The 17,224-nt window shown below is 35.0% G+C and overlaps 1 protein-coding gene across 7 annotated transcripts in view; it reads left to right on the top strand.

Annotated features, from left to right (window-relative positions):
* OXR1 (oxidation resistance 1) overlaps positions 1-17,224 on the top strand; it is a 620,623-nt gene that overhangs the window by 581,309 nt on the left and 22,090 nt on the right. For 5 of the 7 annotated variants that reach the window (XM_045287193.1, XM_045287139.1, XM_045287270.1 and 2 more), the window contains 4 exons: positions 1,970-2,154; positions 5,681-6,453; positions 11,506-11,680; positions 13,558-13,720. In XM_045287193.1, coding sequence (XP_045143128.1) covers positions 1,970-2,154; positions 5,681-6,453; positions 11,506-11,680; positions 13,558-13,720 — 1,296 coding nt within the window. Of the gene's footprint in view, positions 1-1,969; positions 2,155-5,680; positions 6,454-11,505; positions 11,681-13,557; positions 13,721-15,850; positions 15,997-17,224 lie in introns of those variants that run through there. The other 2 variants (XM_004697438.2, XM_004697439.2) reach the window with 2 other exon arrangements.

Here is a 17,224-nt window from a genome sequence, read left to right as displayed (position 1 = left end):
GTGCTCTTACTCACCTGACCTCGCTGTGTGCAACTGCTTTTTGTTTCTGCAAATGAAGGACAACGTGAAAGGACAGTGATTTGATGACATAGAAGTGAAGAAAAAGACCAAGGGAGGTGCTGTCAGCCATCCAAACAGATGAGTTTGAAAAATGTGTCCAAGAGTGGCATTGTAGATTTAACAAATGTATTAAGTGTAATGGAGAGTACTTTGAAGGTGATACGGTTGCTTTGTTAAAAAAAAAAAAGTTTACATAGCTTTTGGAAGTGGGGACGGGTAAGTTCAGGTTTTTTTGTTTTTTGGTACCCTGTGATATGTCCTTTTGCATTACTTCTTTCAAGTCCCTTGGTAATATATTTCTGGCTGTATAATTTCTGTGTTAAATGGTAGATTTTGGAGCCCTACTGGCTTAGTGGTTAAGTGCTCAGCTGCTACCAAAAGTGTGGTGGTCTTAAAACACAGAGATGTGGAGATCTGATTCTGTAAACACTCCAGCCTTGGAAACCTCCAGGGGCAGTTTTACTCTGTCGTGAGGAGTTGCTGGGAGTCAGCAGTGACTTGATAGCAATGGGTATGGGAGTTCTTTTTTCAGTTTCTACAATGACTGTTCCATTTTGTATTCCCATGACATTGGACAAGGGTTCTAATTTTCCTACATCCTTGCTAACATTTTAAAATTGCTGTATTTTTTTTAACCCAGCCATCTTGAAACTGCTTATAGACAACTAAAAACTTCATGGGATTTGACATTTTAGTTTGAAGATACAGTGTCTTGTTGGTTGCATGGGACATGCTGGTTAATTGACCTAATGTGTTTAGTGCTTCTTTTGTCTGAGCTCCTTGCAGTGTCTGGGTTTAATACAGCCATCTGAGGAACAACAATTGGTCTATATTTGGCTTGAGCAATACAGAAAGGAAAGTCAAAAATAGAAGGAGGAAATGGATTCTGTGGCTAATTGCCGCCATAAGTAACTGCCTCCTCCTGTATGAGACTAGAAGGACTGGATGGTGCCCAGCTACCATTACTGAACGTTTTGATCAAAGATTCGATAAGATGAGGATGATAATACCTATTGAAAGCTATGAATGTGAAGATCAACTAGGCAATCATGCAAATCAAGTATATCACAAGAATTGTTTTTAAGAACTAGCTAATAATGAAATTGGACTGTGCATTGTTAAAATGGAAGATCAAACTTTTCCAGTTTATTTACATGCATGTGAGACACTAAAAATAATTCATGGATAAAGGAAAAAGATCATAGCATTTTCCATGAACGTTTTGAAGCCCTGACATGTGAAATGCACACTTCTTCATGGTGAGGCTAAAATGATGACAATATCTTGGAGTTGGTTCCGCTAGTCCGTCTTCCTACTTTTACAGATGAGGAGCCGGGCCTCAGGCTTTGCTTGTTCCAGGTCACATGGTAGAGGGGTAGTCAGGTCAAGACTGACATTTAAAATTTGATCTTTACATCTTTTAAAGATCGCTTTTTTTCCCATTTGTCATAGATTTAGCTGTCCACACATTTATTCAACCTTCACTGTATACATGAAACTATTTTTGTGTATATAGTGAGGAACTAGAAAGACTGCATTATATGGATTTATATAAAAAACTTGACTTCTGCATTTCTGAAACATAGAGTTAATTCCTTCTTGCCTTAGTAAAGTTGTTTTTCTGCTGTAACTCAATATTTTGCTAAAGCTGAAAATTTGAATTATGGGTGTGGTTTTAGGATGAATAGAATATTTGTATTCTGCCTCAGCTAAAGAGGAGAATTTGCTAAAGAAAATTGGGTTCTAATGAAAGACATTTTCATGAGAGTACCATGGTACATGAATATGCTACTATTTTATATAGTAATTGCCCTGACGTCAGAAAAAAATAGTAAAAGTAGTTAGGGTACATTTCGAGATGTTGAACTTTAAAGATTAAACATTTTCTTTCTTTCTTTTTTTACCTTAGGGCACAGTCAGTGGTGTGCTGCTAGTTACACCAAATAATATAATGTTTGATCCCCATAAAACTGACCCATTGGTTCAAGAAAATGGCTGTGAGGAATATGGCATCATGTGTCCAATGGAAGAAGTGATGTCAGCTGGAATGTACAAAGAAATTTTGGATAGCAAAATAAAGGAATCCTTACCTATGTAAGAGTGATATTTATGCTCCATTGGAATATCATGGCATCGAAATAACTGACCGTGGTTTTACTACTCTTAAATAGTTGCTAACAGTTTGGTTGTAGTTGCTGTACATTCGATCAGTTCTGAAGCAAATTTATCGAGTTTTGAAAAGATGATTTTTCTTTCACTTAGAATATTTAAGAATTGCATTAAATTTTATATTCATATTTATATGGAGTCTATAGAGATCATTTAATGCAATGTTAAGTAGCGCTTTTATTGAAACACCCCATCCCAAATTCTCAATTCTTCCTGAATAATCAGTATCAATGGCAGCTTTTAAATTTTCCTTGGAAGTGCTGAGTATGAGATTTAGGCGAGACTGCATGAGGAAAGAGTAGACATTGCTATATCCAGAGAAGCTTGATTTTATTAATTGATTTCTGTACTTGCAACCCTCTCCCCTAAAGTAAAAGCTGTAGTAGAAAATAACAGAAGTTATGTGAATGTAAGGAATCTCCTTTGGAATATTCTGATTCAGAAATTTGTGTGATGCTGGTAGAGATGTGAGACTGTATGTTAGAACCACCTAGAAAGTAATATGACTACCAAAGTGATTGCCAGAGATCAAAGAGAGAAAGGAAAATAAAGGAGGAAAAGTTTTAAAATGTACACAAACACACACACACACACACACACACACACACTACAAGATTGGCTGCAGAAGTAGAAAGTAAAGAAATCGATGTATAATAGAAATGGATGTCCCAGCCCTGTAGATGTAACTTTGTTAGTAGTTTAAAAAATGGACTTATATTAATTGATTTTGTTGTATTCTTATATTAACCCACTAGGATAATGATGGTATTTGTTTTTGCACTAACTCTTTAATGCAAGCTAGAACCACTTAAGAAGGAAAAGAGTAAATTATCTTTTTTTTTTTTCGGGGAAAATTATGTGAGTTGTTAGCATACCTATAGTAGCAAATCCTGTATTCAGAAAGTCTGCATTAGACATTTACACCCAAAAGAGATGATTTGGAGTTGGTAAATTTATCGTTAAAGGTGTAAATAATTTCTTTCTACTCTGACCTATTTTCATAGATCATCACAAATCAAATTCTTCATTAAATTGGGATTATTGGGAATGGGTATAGTAATGAAAATTAGATAGAGGATATTTACAATGTATTCAAGGGAAAGTAACAAAAAATGTATTGCTACTGGGGTTCCAGTTCATACTTACATAACTTATCTAAACAAAGGTATTTAAACATTTCTCTGTAATTGGGATAGCTGTAGACAAGTTCTCTCAGTAATACATTTTTTTTAGTCTTGTGACAGTGATTTCAATAAAAGGATACAGCCAATACAGTGGCTTCCTAAAAGGGTCTTCTGAGATAGTTAAATTCAAGGTAGATAGGTCAGTTCAGAGATTATTACAACTGGTTTTGTTTGTCTTTTTATTTAACTCCAATGAAGTAATCTTAATAGATTTTCTCAAAGAAATTCGGATGATCATGATGCTTATGAGGAAGCATTTTTAAGAAAATGGAAAACTGCATTGGTGAGAAAAAAGTCCAGAAAATTTGAGCTTAAAATTTTGTTTTGTCATCAAGATGCTCATTCTTGAAGGGTATCAAGAGCTGCCCTATGAGAATTTTATTGAGAAACTTACTTGACCCTACTATAGCTCTTATTTTCTACCTTCTTTTTGTTCCCCAAACTCAGCTCCACCATCATTGAGTCAATTCTGACTCCTAGCAACCCTGTATAGGATTTTTGAGCTATAAATCTATGTAACTGGCAGCCTTCTCTATCCTCTAGAGTGGTGTGTGGGTTTGAACCACCATCCTTAAAGTCAGCAGTCCAATACTCACTTGAAGACTATGAGTCCCTTGAGGATACCAAGTGGCCATTTTGACGTGATGTAAACCAAAGAGCTCAGACTTCTTTGCTGGAAGGTTAGAGATTTGGAAACAGTGACTTCAGAAGTGTCTGAACCATAGATTTCCAAACTTATTAAACCTACTGAGCCTTTTTTTTTTTTTTTCAAAAAAAATTACTTTATACCCCACTGTTAATGAAAAACTTTTATGCTCTGGTCTCTACCCCAGGTAAGGTATAGTTTTCTGCTTTCCAGCCCCCTGGATAATCCTAGGCTCTCCCAGGGGGTATTATTTCCCACTTTAGGAAACATTGGTATGGACTTAGATGAGGGTGATATTGAGAAACAGCCGCTTTACATTTTGATTGATTTGTCTAATAAATGTTCCGATGATTTTTAGCGGTACTTTTTTACTCAACCTGCATATTCTGTTATTGATGAGGCTCACTCTGTTATCCTGATTTTCCATTTATATTATTATACTTTGAGATTCTCTTAATCTGAGACATGTAAAACTGTACTGCCTGGATATTGTAAAACTCCTCTTGCAAATAACTTACATTCTGTGTCAATTGGATAAACTACCACATGTTTTTAAAAATCCCTCCATCCTGTCTTAAGAAAAATTCTTCTCAGTAAATCAGATAATTAAACAAGTAATTTTTGTGGTATAGTGCCATATGTGGTAAAAATGAATCAGGAGATTTTACTGATTTTCTTTCTTACTGCTTGAGAAGTCCTTGTTCTCTGCTCAACAGTAGTGACAACATCATTGCTATGAATTAGTTTTTAGCCCGTCACACTGAAGGAGAAACACTTACCTAAAAAATTAATGTCCTTTTATTTTTGTAAACTTAGTGTCATATTTTAAGGTCTTAAAAAGAAAATCTGGTTGATAATACTTTAACACTTTCCCTAGCCTAAGATCCCATTTTGCAGTTTGAGTGAATGACCAGTAGAGGGAACTATTGCATATTTAATAGTATAAAACAAATGTTTGTGTTTCTTAAAATGAAATCAGATTAAAATGAACCAGAGATAAGAATTAGACTTAAACTAATTAATATTTTAAAAATGTATTGTAACATAGAAATTATATAACAGGACATTTGAAAAATGTCAAAGTAAGCAGTACAAAGTAAACTTCCATAGTCAGGCAATTATTTTTGGTTTTTCTTACTTTTCACTCTTTTTCCAAGCATATTTTTACATGATTCACATTTTTCAAATATATAATTATTGATGATTTCTTTCCTCACTGAGATCTCATAGAATTTGTTTCTAGCAAACTGTTTTTAGCCATCATTTTAAATAGTTGACATATTTCATGGTATCGATGTTTGCATTACTTCTGTCTGGAACTATCCTTTGACTGTTAATATTTAAATGTAAAGTACTATTAAACATGTAAATAACCCATTAATCAATAGCTTCACTCAAATTTTGTTTCACAGAAATCCTGTGCTGGCAAATTACTTACCAGGAAACCTCACATGGTTGTTTGCCAGATCTCAAATGCACACTATTAGATCTATGTGACTCAGGTTGTTGTTACAATGCTAAGCAATGGGTGCTACATTCTTTCAGAATGTGAATTTAATTTGTGTAAGGCAAAATACTATAATTTTAAAATCTAATAACTTTTATTTTTGCCTATTGACAGAGAGATAGAACAGTCATCAACAAGAGACATTAGCCATTTAAAGAAAGTGACAAGAAGCAATCTTGATGAAACAGACTCAAGAGTCCGTGACGCAGGAAATGATAGTGCCAGCACTGCTCCCAGAAGCACTGAGGAGTCTTTTTCTGAAGATGTGTTCACAGAATCAGAACTCTCTCCCATACGAGAGGGAGAAGAGCTTATTTCTTCAGATGATCCACAGCAAGATAAATCTTCTGGTGTGTTATCAGAATCTGTGCAAGCTGTCAATCAGATTGGAACAGAATGTGTCTCAGGCATATCAGATTCTACTAGTATCCCTGGTCACTTAAAACCCAACACTGAACATTCTGCAAATGAAATTGGGACTCTCTCTCATAAACCTGATTTAAATAAAGCTGAAATGGCTGTAAAGGAAGGAGATAAGGTTACAGATAATTTTAAAGAATTATCAGATCCTAAAGAACAAAGCACAAGTGTAAAAGGTAATGGAGACCAGGATGATGTTCTCATTGAGGATTTGCTACACCAGGGAGAGGGTGAAAGAGAAAATGTGCCTTGTAGTGAAGTCACAGAATTAAAACAGAAACAGACTGTCAACAAAGGAAAGCCAGTAAAGGAGCAAAATCGGGACTCAGAGACAGAGGTAGAAGAACTTCGCAAACTCTGGAAAAGCCATACTATGCAACAAACTAAGCAACAGAGGGAAAATATTCAACAGGTGTCGCAAAAAGAAACTAAGCATAAAATAGCAGCTGCTGATGGACACGTAGAAGGTAAGTGTTATGAAATATGTAAAGCTACAGCTAGCTCATCTCGTTACTATACATTATCTCCTTTCTCACTAACTCCAAAGCTGATGTATGTTTGGCCATTCTGTAATCAAGTGGCCCTTGGCTAGGGTGCCCATAGACACTCACTGGTATTTAGTCTCTGGGTACTACCCTGCTCCTTTACTAAGCATGATGTCCTTCTCAGGTCATTATGACTGCTCTCTCCTTGACATGTCCAAAGTATGTGACACATACAGTCTCACCATCCTGGCTTCTAAGGAGAAGTCTTGCTGCTCTTCCAAGGCAATATCAACAATTAGCTTTCATAAATTTGACTCCCAGCATTTTTCCAATGGCAGTAAGAATTAAAACCACTAGATTTTAATTGTCAAACTCTTAATGATCTTTTCAAGTTTCTGCTCATTAATACCTTCTCTAAAACTTTTTTGAGAGTTGTTTTATTCATTGCATCTTACATATATTTAAAGTTTTTTATATTTCTTTCTTTCTAGACCAACAATGAAAACCTTATCTTTTTACCTATAATAGTCTAGCAGAAGATCTGGACCTAATATTGTTGAGCAAAATGTTTTATTTACTCATACACTTGATTTTTCTTCTTTTTGCTACTGTTTCTCAACTGCGCTGCTTTGTTTTTCTAGTTCTGTACCTGTGAAGATCTTTATACCCTCTAAATAATCCCATGCCCTGGAATTTACTTTTTTTTCCTTCTCTGGATTCTTTTCTCTCACTATTTCTCCCCTATTTTACTCCATTTCAGCTACATGGATAGTTCTTGAAATGCAGATGTGTCCCTCTTTGTAAAATGTTTGTACCTGAGACAAATACTGGCTCACTACCACTCTGCTTTCATGTCCTTCTTAATTTTAACTTCCCAATGAGGCGTAGTCTGAATAACTTTGGGAGTTAATACATATGTCATTCCATAGTTCAATCACATCAAGCAGTAATGTAAAATTGCTACAACAATCAGTTTCCAAACATTCTTTTTTCTGAACTCCTTGACTTTGTCTCACTTTTACCTACCCCCCCCCACTGGACCCTGGGCCCCCCACAAACCCTTATTTTACTTGCTGTTCCTATAGGTTCATCAGTCCTGAGTTGCATATACTGAAAAACAGAGCACTATATAACACAACTTCGTGTGACCTCTAATGACATAACACCTTTGAGATATACGCTAATATGAAAGAGCAAAAACAAAATAAAAATACAGAAAATGTTGAAAACCAGATCAGGTTCAGCATGTATCAGAGGGGGAATCGACTGACCAAGTCTGAACTGTTCAAGTCCGATTTAAGTCTTTGATCTTCTCATCTCAAATCTCCAATGCTCTCTGTTTAGTAACCCCTTATGCCCCAATCCCTCAATTGTGGGTACAGAGAGTTCACTGGAAGCTTCTTTCCTATGAAGTCCCCACAAATGAATCTTGAGCTCCCACTGTCATCCAGATCCTTCTGCAAACCAGAAATGCTGTCAGTTCCCCATTTCTCCCCTTGCTCCCCCTTTCTGTTCCCAAAGCCTCAGGGACCCATTACTCCTGTAACTATTTCTGAAGGGTTATCTAAGTTAACTTTCATGTACTGCACGGTCTTAAATATACAAATGAACATACACAAATCAGACATGATTAATGAAGTAAAACAAAAAATAACCATAGGAGTAAGAGGAGGAAATATTTAGGAACTAGAAGATAGTTATGCAGTTAGTTCATCAGTGTCATTCTGTACGCTGAATTTATCATCCATTCCATGTGGTCCTTCTGAGAGGGTTTCCCCAATTATCTGACAGGTGGGTTTTGAGTCTCCACTGCTTCCACACCTCTTCACAATAGTTTGGTTGTGTTTTTGAACTTCTGATACCTCTTCCCACGGATACCTCATGATCGCACAATGAAGCTCTTTGTTTAAGAGTACAGTTGTGCCCAATTCCAATTCTGAAAATAATTTTGATACTTCTTAAACTTCTGGGTTATATAGCATGAAATGAAGAAAATATAAAACTAGAAGTCATATGAGACTGAAATTTTCTCTTGATTGTAGAGCAGTGAAAAAATGATGAAAATACCTAAGCAGACAATTTCAAAGGACAACTTGAGAAGACAAAATAAAGCATCATAATGAAGTATGCATAGTCCTAGATCAAGAAAGCCAAGAAGAAAAACACTAATCATTTCTTAAGCTGAAAGAACTGAAGCAAAAATTCAAACCTCACGTTGCAATATTGAAGGACTTTATGGGCAGCATGATGAATATGTTGGAAGCATCAAAAGAGTGGAAGGAATACAGTCACTACCAAAAATCAGCTGGTTGACATTCAAAATTTCAAGAGATAGCATATGATCATGATTTGAAGGAAGAAATCCAGGCTTCATTAACAGCATTAGTGGAAAACAAGACTCCAGGAATTGATGGAAAACCAATTGAAATGTTTCAACAAGCTGAAGCACTGCATGTACTCACTTGACTATGCCAAGAAATTGGAAGGCAGCTGCCTGGCCAGCTTACTGGAACTTACATGTTTGTGTCCATTCCAAAAAAGGGTGACACACAGAATGTGGAAATTATTGAACAATATCATTAACATTACATGTTTTACTGAAGCTCATTCAAAAGTGGTTGTAGGAGTACATCTACAGGGAACTGCCAGAAGTTAAACCCAGATTCAGAAGAGGACTTGGAACAAGGATGTCATTGCTGACATTAGAAGGATCTTGACTGAAAGCAGAAAATAGTAGAAATGCGCTTGTATTTTATTGACTATGCAGTGGCATTTCATTGTGTGGTTCATAACAAACTTTGCATAACATTGAGAAGAATGAGAACTCCAGACCACTTCATTGTACTCATGCTTAGTCTGTACCTGGACCAAGAGGCAGTCATTCAAAGAGAATAAGGGGATACTGCATGATTTAAAACGGGGAAAAATGTTCATCAGAGCTGTATCCCTTTTATCATAATCTGTTTGCTGAGCAGATAATTCAAGAAACTGGACTGGATGAGTAAGAATATAACAGAGTTGATGGAAGGCTTATTTACCTGCAATATGCAGATGAAACAACCTTACCTGCTAAAAGCAAGGAGGACATTACGCACTTACTAATGCAGAACAAGGACTGCAGGCTTCAGTAGGAATACAACTGAATATAAAGAAAAGCAGAATTCTTACAACTGAACCAGTAAATAGCATTCCTGATAGATGAATAAATACTGACGTTGTAAAGGATTTTATCTTGGCTTGGATCTGTGGTCAGTGCTCACAGGAATGTCAGCTGAGTCATCTAGTGACGTATTGTATTTGATAAATCTGCACAAGACCTCTGTAAAGAGCAAGGGTGTTACTTTGAGGATCAAGGTGTGGCAGTTTTCAATCATCTCGTGAATATAAGAGTTGTACATTGAAAAAGAAAGTCATGGGAAGAATTGATGCATTTGAATTATTGTGCTGCTGAAGAATATTAAAAATAAAGTGGGTTGCCAGAAGAACAGATTTTTTTTTTTAATAAGTACAGCCAGAGAATGGTTCCTGGAAGTAAAAATGGTGAGACTTTATCTCATGTATGTTGCACATATTATCAAGAGAAACCAGTCCTTGGAAAAGTACATCACGTTAGTGAAGTGCGGACACTGAAGTTAGCACACTAAAATAGAGGAAGACCTTCAGAGATGGATCGCCACAGTGTGTGCAACAGTGGACTCAAACATAACAATTGTGAGGATGCCACAGGGCCAGGCAGTGCTTCATTCTGCTGCACAGCGCTGTTCAGAGTGGAACCTTCTTGCTACCCCGAAGGAAACATCACTACCTTCTAGTAATTTATTATGTGTACTTATTCACATTTATCTTTTGTCATTTTCCCCAATCTATGTGCACCAAAGAGAAGCATTGTTATCTCTTTCATACATCGATATGCAAGGTGACTTCAAAAGGTTCATGAAAAAATGGAACAAAAAGATAATGGGATTTTTCTAAGAACTTTTTGAATCCCCCTGGAATTGCCTGTGGTTAGAAAGAAGCACGGTTGATTGTAAATATTCAGTAGGTGCATGATGAAATAGTGAATCACTAATATATGACTCAAGAAAATCCAGATCTGCATTAACGAAAATTAAATAAAATGCAAAGTCAAACTCCAGCTTGTGACAATGCTGTGTGTTTTGTAATATTTTCACTGGTTGATTTTTGGGGAAGTACCATCTCCAAATCATTCCTTCTAACCTTTCAGCTTGCAGCCCTGGTTGGACTTGAACTGCCAACCTTTCAGTTAGCAGCCAAGTATTTTTAACAGTTTAAACTACCCAGGGAATCTGGTGTCAGGGTGGACTTTACTATGTATAGTGGCTCAAATGAGACACAAACTAACAATAAGTGGGTGGATTGTCATATTCTAACAGTGCACTCTTACAAAGAAGCAAAGCCATGAGTAGTCATACCATCCACAGTTTGCTGTCATCACGTGTTATTGGGTGCCCAGATTCTTGAATTCAACCATAGTATCAAATTCTCTATACTTTATGTCAGCGTCTAGGGTTGGAAGAGTTAGAATTCAAACTTAATAGATTTTCCAAATCCAATGTAGTACTGGCATTTTTAAAATCACATCTTATGTATAAATGGATCACACAGGGCCAGGCAAATTTTGATTCTGTCATTCACAAGGTCATATGGAGTAGTAGAGTAGTTATGGAGTAGTAGAACTATGTAAAAAAATTCTGCATATTCTCATCTTTTTAAAATGACATAAATAAAAAAGTTTGTAGAAAATGCAAAGGTTTATTCTAATACAGATATTAAAAATTTGTAGTCCTATACATTTTACCCTAATTATATTCTAGATATAATTTTAATATAGCAAGTTGATTCTTTTATTAAGCATCGTCTTATACCTGAAACTTTACCTTCGACAGAAAAAAAGCATGTTAAGAGAAAATAGAGGTGTGCTCTGTAATTATTTGTCAGCAATTTACAGATGAAACATCTGATATAAATTATTTAGGCATGTTTTACAAGATTTAAATATTGTCTGCTTCTCAGTTCTAGGTTCTACACTGTTAAAAGAAAAACGAAGACATCGATTACATAAATTCTTATGCCTGCGAGTTGGAAAACCAATGAGGAAAACATTTGTGTCTCAAGCAAGTGCAACAATGCAACAATATGCCCAGAGAGACAAGAAACATGAGTATTGGTTTGCTGTGCCACAAGAAAGGTAAACAAAAGCAAGCAAAAAATAAGTATTCTTGAGGTGTCTCAAATTAGTTATTCGTATACCAGTTTCCACCAGTAGGTGAGTACTTATTGAAATATGCAGCTTACGATTAAAACCTCAGATCTATTAAAAAATTAGTTAGCTTCTCTTTTAACTTTTCCCAGTCTTAGTTTTATTCCCTTTTTGGTTTGAGGCAAATAGCGTGATCATGTTCCAGTTTTAGTAGTAAAGATACTTAGTTAAAAGGTCTCAGAGCAAGCAAGTCCATCAAGATATTATAAAGATTTGTAATCCATTATTGTTTTTTTCTCCAAATACTTACTGAATGCCTGTTGTATGCATGGCACTAAATTAGTTTCTGCAATAGTGAAGTCTTCAAACAATTTTTGTGTACCACTTGAAAATTAAAAATAAAAAAATTATAAACTTCAGCAGGTATAATTTAGCATGCCATTTTCACTGTTGTGAATAATGAAATTTTAAGTTAAAATAGTTATAATATTTTTAAATTGTTATAATATTTATATACAAGTAAATATAAACATTACTACAAGATATCCTTAAGATCTTGACCACACTATGTGAAAGAACATAATTATGAGTAAAGAATAGCATGTGGATATTGACGATAAACCAAACCACTGCCATTGAGTCAATGCTGACTCACTTTGACCCTAGAGCAATGGTTCTCCACCTTCCTCATGCTGCAACCCTTTCATACAGTTCCTCATGTTGTGGTGACCCCCAAACCATAAAATTATTTTCATTGCTAATTCATCACTGTCATTTTGCTACTGTTAGGAATCGGGTGACCTCTGTGAAAGGGTCGTTCCACCCCCAAAGGGGTTGTGACCCACAGGTTGAGAACCGCTGCCCTAGAAGACAAAGTAGAACTGTAAGGTTTCTGAGACTGTAAATCTTTGCAGAAGTAGACAGCTTCACCTTTTACTCATGGAACAGTTGCTGAAGTTGGAACAGTTAGCAGCCCAACATATACTCAGTTGTGCCACCAGGGTACCTAAGTTAAAGATAAGCAATTTAATTCCCTCAGAAAGTTGACATGTCACTTTGAAGACATATAATGATAAAAGTCCTTTCCACAGTCCAGAGAAAACATACAGTACAATGTGTGCATTCAATAAAATGTGATTAATTACAAATTGTAGTCTTACTTGCATAATGTACAAATACCTGAAAGGAACAAATCGGATGAATAACAGTTTTAGCAGACCTTACACATGATGCTTTTAGAGGACCAGCTGTGCAGGACAGAGACCACTGGCAGTGTATCGGGCTGCTGACTGCCAGGCACTCCTCAGAGAAAGATACGGCTTTGTACTCTAGTGAAGAGTTAGCCACAGCGGCAGTTCTACCCTGTCTTATAGGGTCATTGGGAGTTTAAATCGATTCCATGGTAATGAATTGGGGTGGGGTTTCTTTCTTTCTTTTTATTTTTCTCCAGTTTTGAGATTATAGGGTTGCCTGGAATCAACTGTGACAGTGAGTTCGATTTGGGTTTGAAAACTAAATGGAAATAAAGTGACAACAGCAATTCAAAAGATTGCGTTATATGCCAATAAAACCTTTAAAAAAAAGATTGAATAAAAACTTAGGGAGCCAGCGAGTTTATGTTAATGGGGGAGCAACAATTCAGAAAAGGATGATTGCACAACTTTAATGTAATCAATGTCTCTGAATTGCACTTGTAGAAATGGTAATTTATTTACTTTTTGCTGTGTATATTCTCAACAACAAAATTTAAAGTTTGTAAGCTTTCTCGGGATATTTACGAACATGATTTTATAAATTCTAGAATTTATAAATGCTAGAAGTATGGAATACTAGGGCTGTTATTAATGGTTACTTGCTTTTAACAGGACAGAACACTTGTACGCCTTCTTCATTCAGTGGAGTCCAGAAATATATGCAGAAGAGACTGGTGAATATACTAGAGAACCTGGATTTATAGTAGTAAAAAAAGTAGAAGAGTCTGAGACAAGTGAGGATTCTACTAATGAAGCAGCAGGCAGAGAATGGGAGGTATGGAGAAAAGTATTAAGAGGTTTTTCACCTTTTTACTTTGTAGGAATTTAACGCTTTAGGTTAATACAGTGAAGTACAAATGATCTTTCCCCAAAAGTATAATTTCTGTAAAAGTTCAGGTTCACTGTTGTAGGACTATATGTCTCTTCATTGAATGGATTTTCATATGAAATTTGGTGTTAACACTATTTGTCATTCTGCTTTTGCTTTAAAATACTGGAAAAGAAGCATACTAGTCATAAAAAAGACATATTAAGGCTATTTAGTTTAGGGAAAAGTTGCATTTCCTAGCAGAAGAAAATAGTTTGAATCACTTTGGTGTTAATTTTCAAAACATGTTTATTTCCTGCTTGATTTTAAAGAAAATTACAGATGTATCTGTTCTGCATGGAGGAGCCATACCAATCATTTAACATACCAATGCAAATTAACACTCCTTTTCTGAGTTCAAGGCCTGATCATTATCTTACTGTGATTTTGGCAACAATAATATTAGAAAAGTGATCTAATGCCAGTTTTATAAACTAGTACAATTGTGTGCTCAAACTTGCTGAACTTGTTTAAGTGTCTAAATTATCTTTTTAAATCCCTGTTAGATTTATCTTTTAAGGTTACACATAAATTTTACATGCTTTGTCTCTTACAGAGTTGGTAGAATGATAATATCTGTTTCTGGTAGTAGTTGTTGCCTGGAATAATCTCTTCATAATGCACTGAAAATATAGAGCAGATGCTAAAATGTGATAGTCCACTGTGAATAAGTTTTTAATAACCATTTGGTATTAATCCCTGTGGATGTTTATATGATATGAATGTGTTATGCATGTATTTAACATGTATAATGATTGAAAGCATATAGTGCATGTCTTTTGTTTAAAATGTGAGCCTGGTTTTCAGTGTGTCTTCATGTCATTCTGTCTTTGTATATATGCCTTTGCTTTCTGCTGGAGCTCCAATGGAAACAGAAAAGGGAGGGAAGTAACATTTATTGAGAACCTATTGAGTTCAGGCATTTTTAATGTTTATCCAACCTTATTACTTTTCTTACCAGTTTTATTTACAATAGCTGAAAACTGGAAGCAAGTCGAATGCCCATCAGTGGAAGAATGGGTGAATAAATGGTGTATTTCTATAATCAGCTACCAATAATTATATGCTGATATTGGCAACAATATGGACAAACCTCACAGATTGTACATTTGATTAAAAAAGGGCAGGCACAAGAGGATACACTAAAATTTCTTTTACTTAAAGTTCAAACCAGCAAAGTTAATTGAAAGTCGGTCAGATTCTTGCTTTCTGAGAGCTGATGGGTGTCAAATAGTGGGAGGTAACTATAGAGTCCTGGAGATACTCTAGATCTTAATCTGGGTGATAAACAAGGTGATTGCATAAAAACTTCGGAGCTCTCATTTAAAATTAATAATGTAATAAGTTTCATCATTTATTAATTATATTTATTAGTTCAAGTGATAAAATATGTGTACTAAAGCATATCTTTTACCAGATTTGCCATTCTACTGGTTAGTACTGTGTGCATAGGTATAGTGAATCGCTATAAGTACCTTTTCAAGAGATGTTAGAAAATACAGGTTAAAAATGGATTTGTAACAGGTCATTTGTAATAGATTGGATTGCTTCTTACATAGTTCTGTGTGATCTGAGGATTGAAGAACCCTCATAAGATAGCCAATTAAGAAATGCTCACATAAAAGAAAAAAATTTATAGTATTTTTAGATGGAAATAACAGAATTTTATTACTGAGTAACAAGTTAATTGAAATTATTTGTTTACTTTGGAAGGGGGTTTGAAAAACCATGCTTATTACCTTTTTCGGTTTGGGTGATTAAATTATCCTTATTGTGTTACTTACTGCACTTTATTTGGAAATACATGCTCTGTGTCTTTAAACTTTTGAGCCCTTTCTGTGCACGTTTTTTTTTTTTTTGGTACTGGGCAACCAAACTTAAGCCTGGGAAACCCTCTCTTCCCTCCCCACCTTTGCATTCTCCACTCAGGACAACCTTTGCAATGGATACTAGTTAGTGATTAGCTCTCCGTCTTGTCAATCAAATCTTTTTTCTCTAGCAAACTGTTTTGTCACTGTGATAGTGCTCTTGTGCTGGAAATATCTTTGATAGAGGAAGAATGCTTTTAAAAACAGTTCCTACGTGATTTGATGAAACTCAGTTTGCCCGGTAAAGGAATGTCTCGACTCTGGTATGGGAAAAAAGGGAGAAAACACCAACCAATTAATCATAAATACACTCTGGTAAATCTTAGTTATTTAAATTTCTGTATTTACTGGGCACTTTAATGGTGGCATAATGCAAAATTCTACCATTTTTAAAACTTTTAGAAGAAAATATTTATGGAACATGAAGTTATACAATGATTGGAAACATTTTAAAATTAGGAACTGTAATTTTGTTTCATGAACGTGATTTGATTTTGCTATTCCATGCCAACAGAGAAGTATCAGACCTTCCTTGCTGTTTTAGTATTTTTACTGAAGCCTAACTTTACAGGAAAGCATTTGGAGTAATTACTTCTGAAATGAAAATTATCATGTAATTTTCTTTTTACATGTATATATTATTAATATATATTTTTTATTAATATATTTTAAAGTATTTCGATTTATAGATTTATAGTATGCTTATGGCTATTGATACACTCCAATCATGTATCTTTGCTCCAAAGTAGCATAGTGAATTAACTTTTATTTTTATTGACTAGCTCTCAAATGAGGTACATTTAGAATATTGTGTTTAATATAATTTTAACAATTCCAGAAAAAAGCTTTCCTTTTAAGCTGTTCAAACAAGTTGTCAAGCAATGCTACCTTGATTAAAAATGTAAAAGATATTCCAGTAAATGGAAAATCGCACCTAACTATTTTTAAGAATCCTAGCAAATTATAAGTATGTGTACACTGTTTGGTACAAAATGTACTTCCAACATTTTTGTGGTGATATAGGATTATATTTTGCCTTATGAATATTAGTTTTATTTTTTCTGAAATTTTAGATCATTTAAATAAGGTTGGACATGTACTTAGCATCAGGAATGACTTTGTAAAATGCCCCCAACATAGTTTGCCTCACTTAAGCATATATAAATATCGAAATAATATCAGCTGAGGTTAGCTTTCATTGACCAGGAGGTCAATGAAAAATTGAATAAATCAATGTTTTTGTTACATCACTACAGTAGGATTTAGGTACCTGAAATTATTGAATTATATTTAACTTTAGCAGGTTAGCCAGGTAACATAGATTTGTGTATGTGTGTGTTTAAACCAAGTAACATAATGTTTCTGATTTTCTATTTTATGTTCATCATTTGTATGCTGAGATACTAGCCGCAGTTATTTTATGATAAATAGGGAAATAAATCATGTATATTTTGAGTTTTACAAGTCAATATATTGCATGCACATTATCACACTGAACAATGCTGTTGTTCAGCATCAAAGAAGACTTAAGTGATCTTGTCAG

This window comes from Echinops telfairi, unplaced genomic scaffold, assembly GCF_000313985.2.
Source record: "Echinops telfairi isolate 266 unplaced genomic scaffold, ASM31398v2 ScPeMD7_1;HRSCAF=3_0, whole genome shotgun sequence".
Lineage (NCBI taxonomy): Eukaryota > Metazoa > Chordata > Mammalia > Afrosoricida > Tenrecidae > Echinops > Echinops telfairi.
Note: the sequence above shows the minus strand (reverse complement) of the source record. Positions and strands in the feature narration are given on the sequence as shown.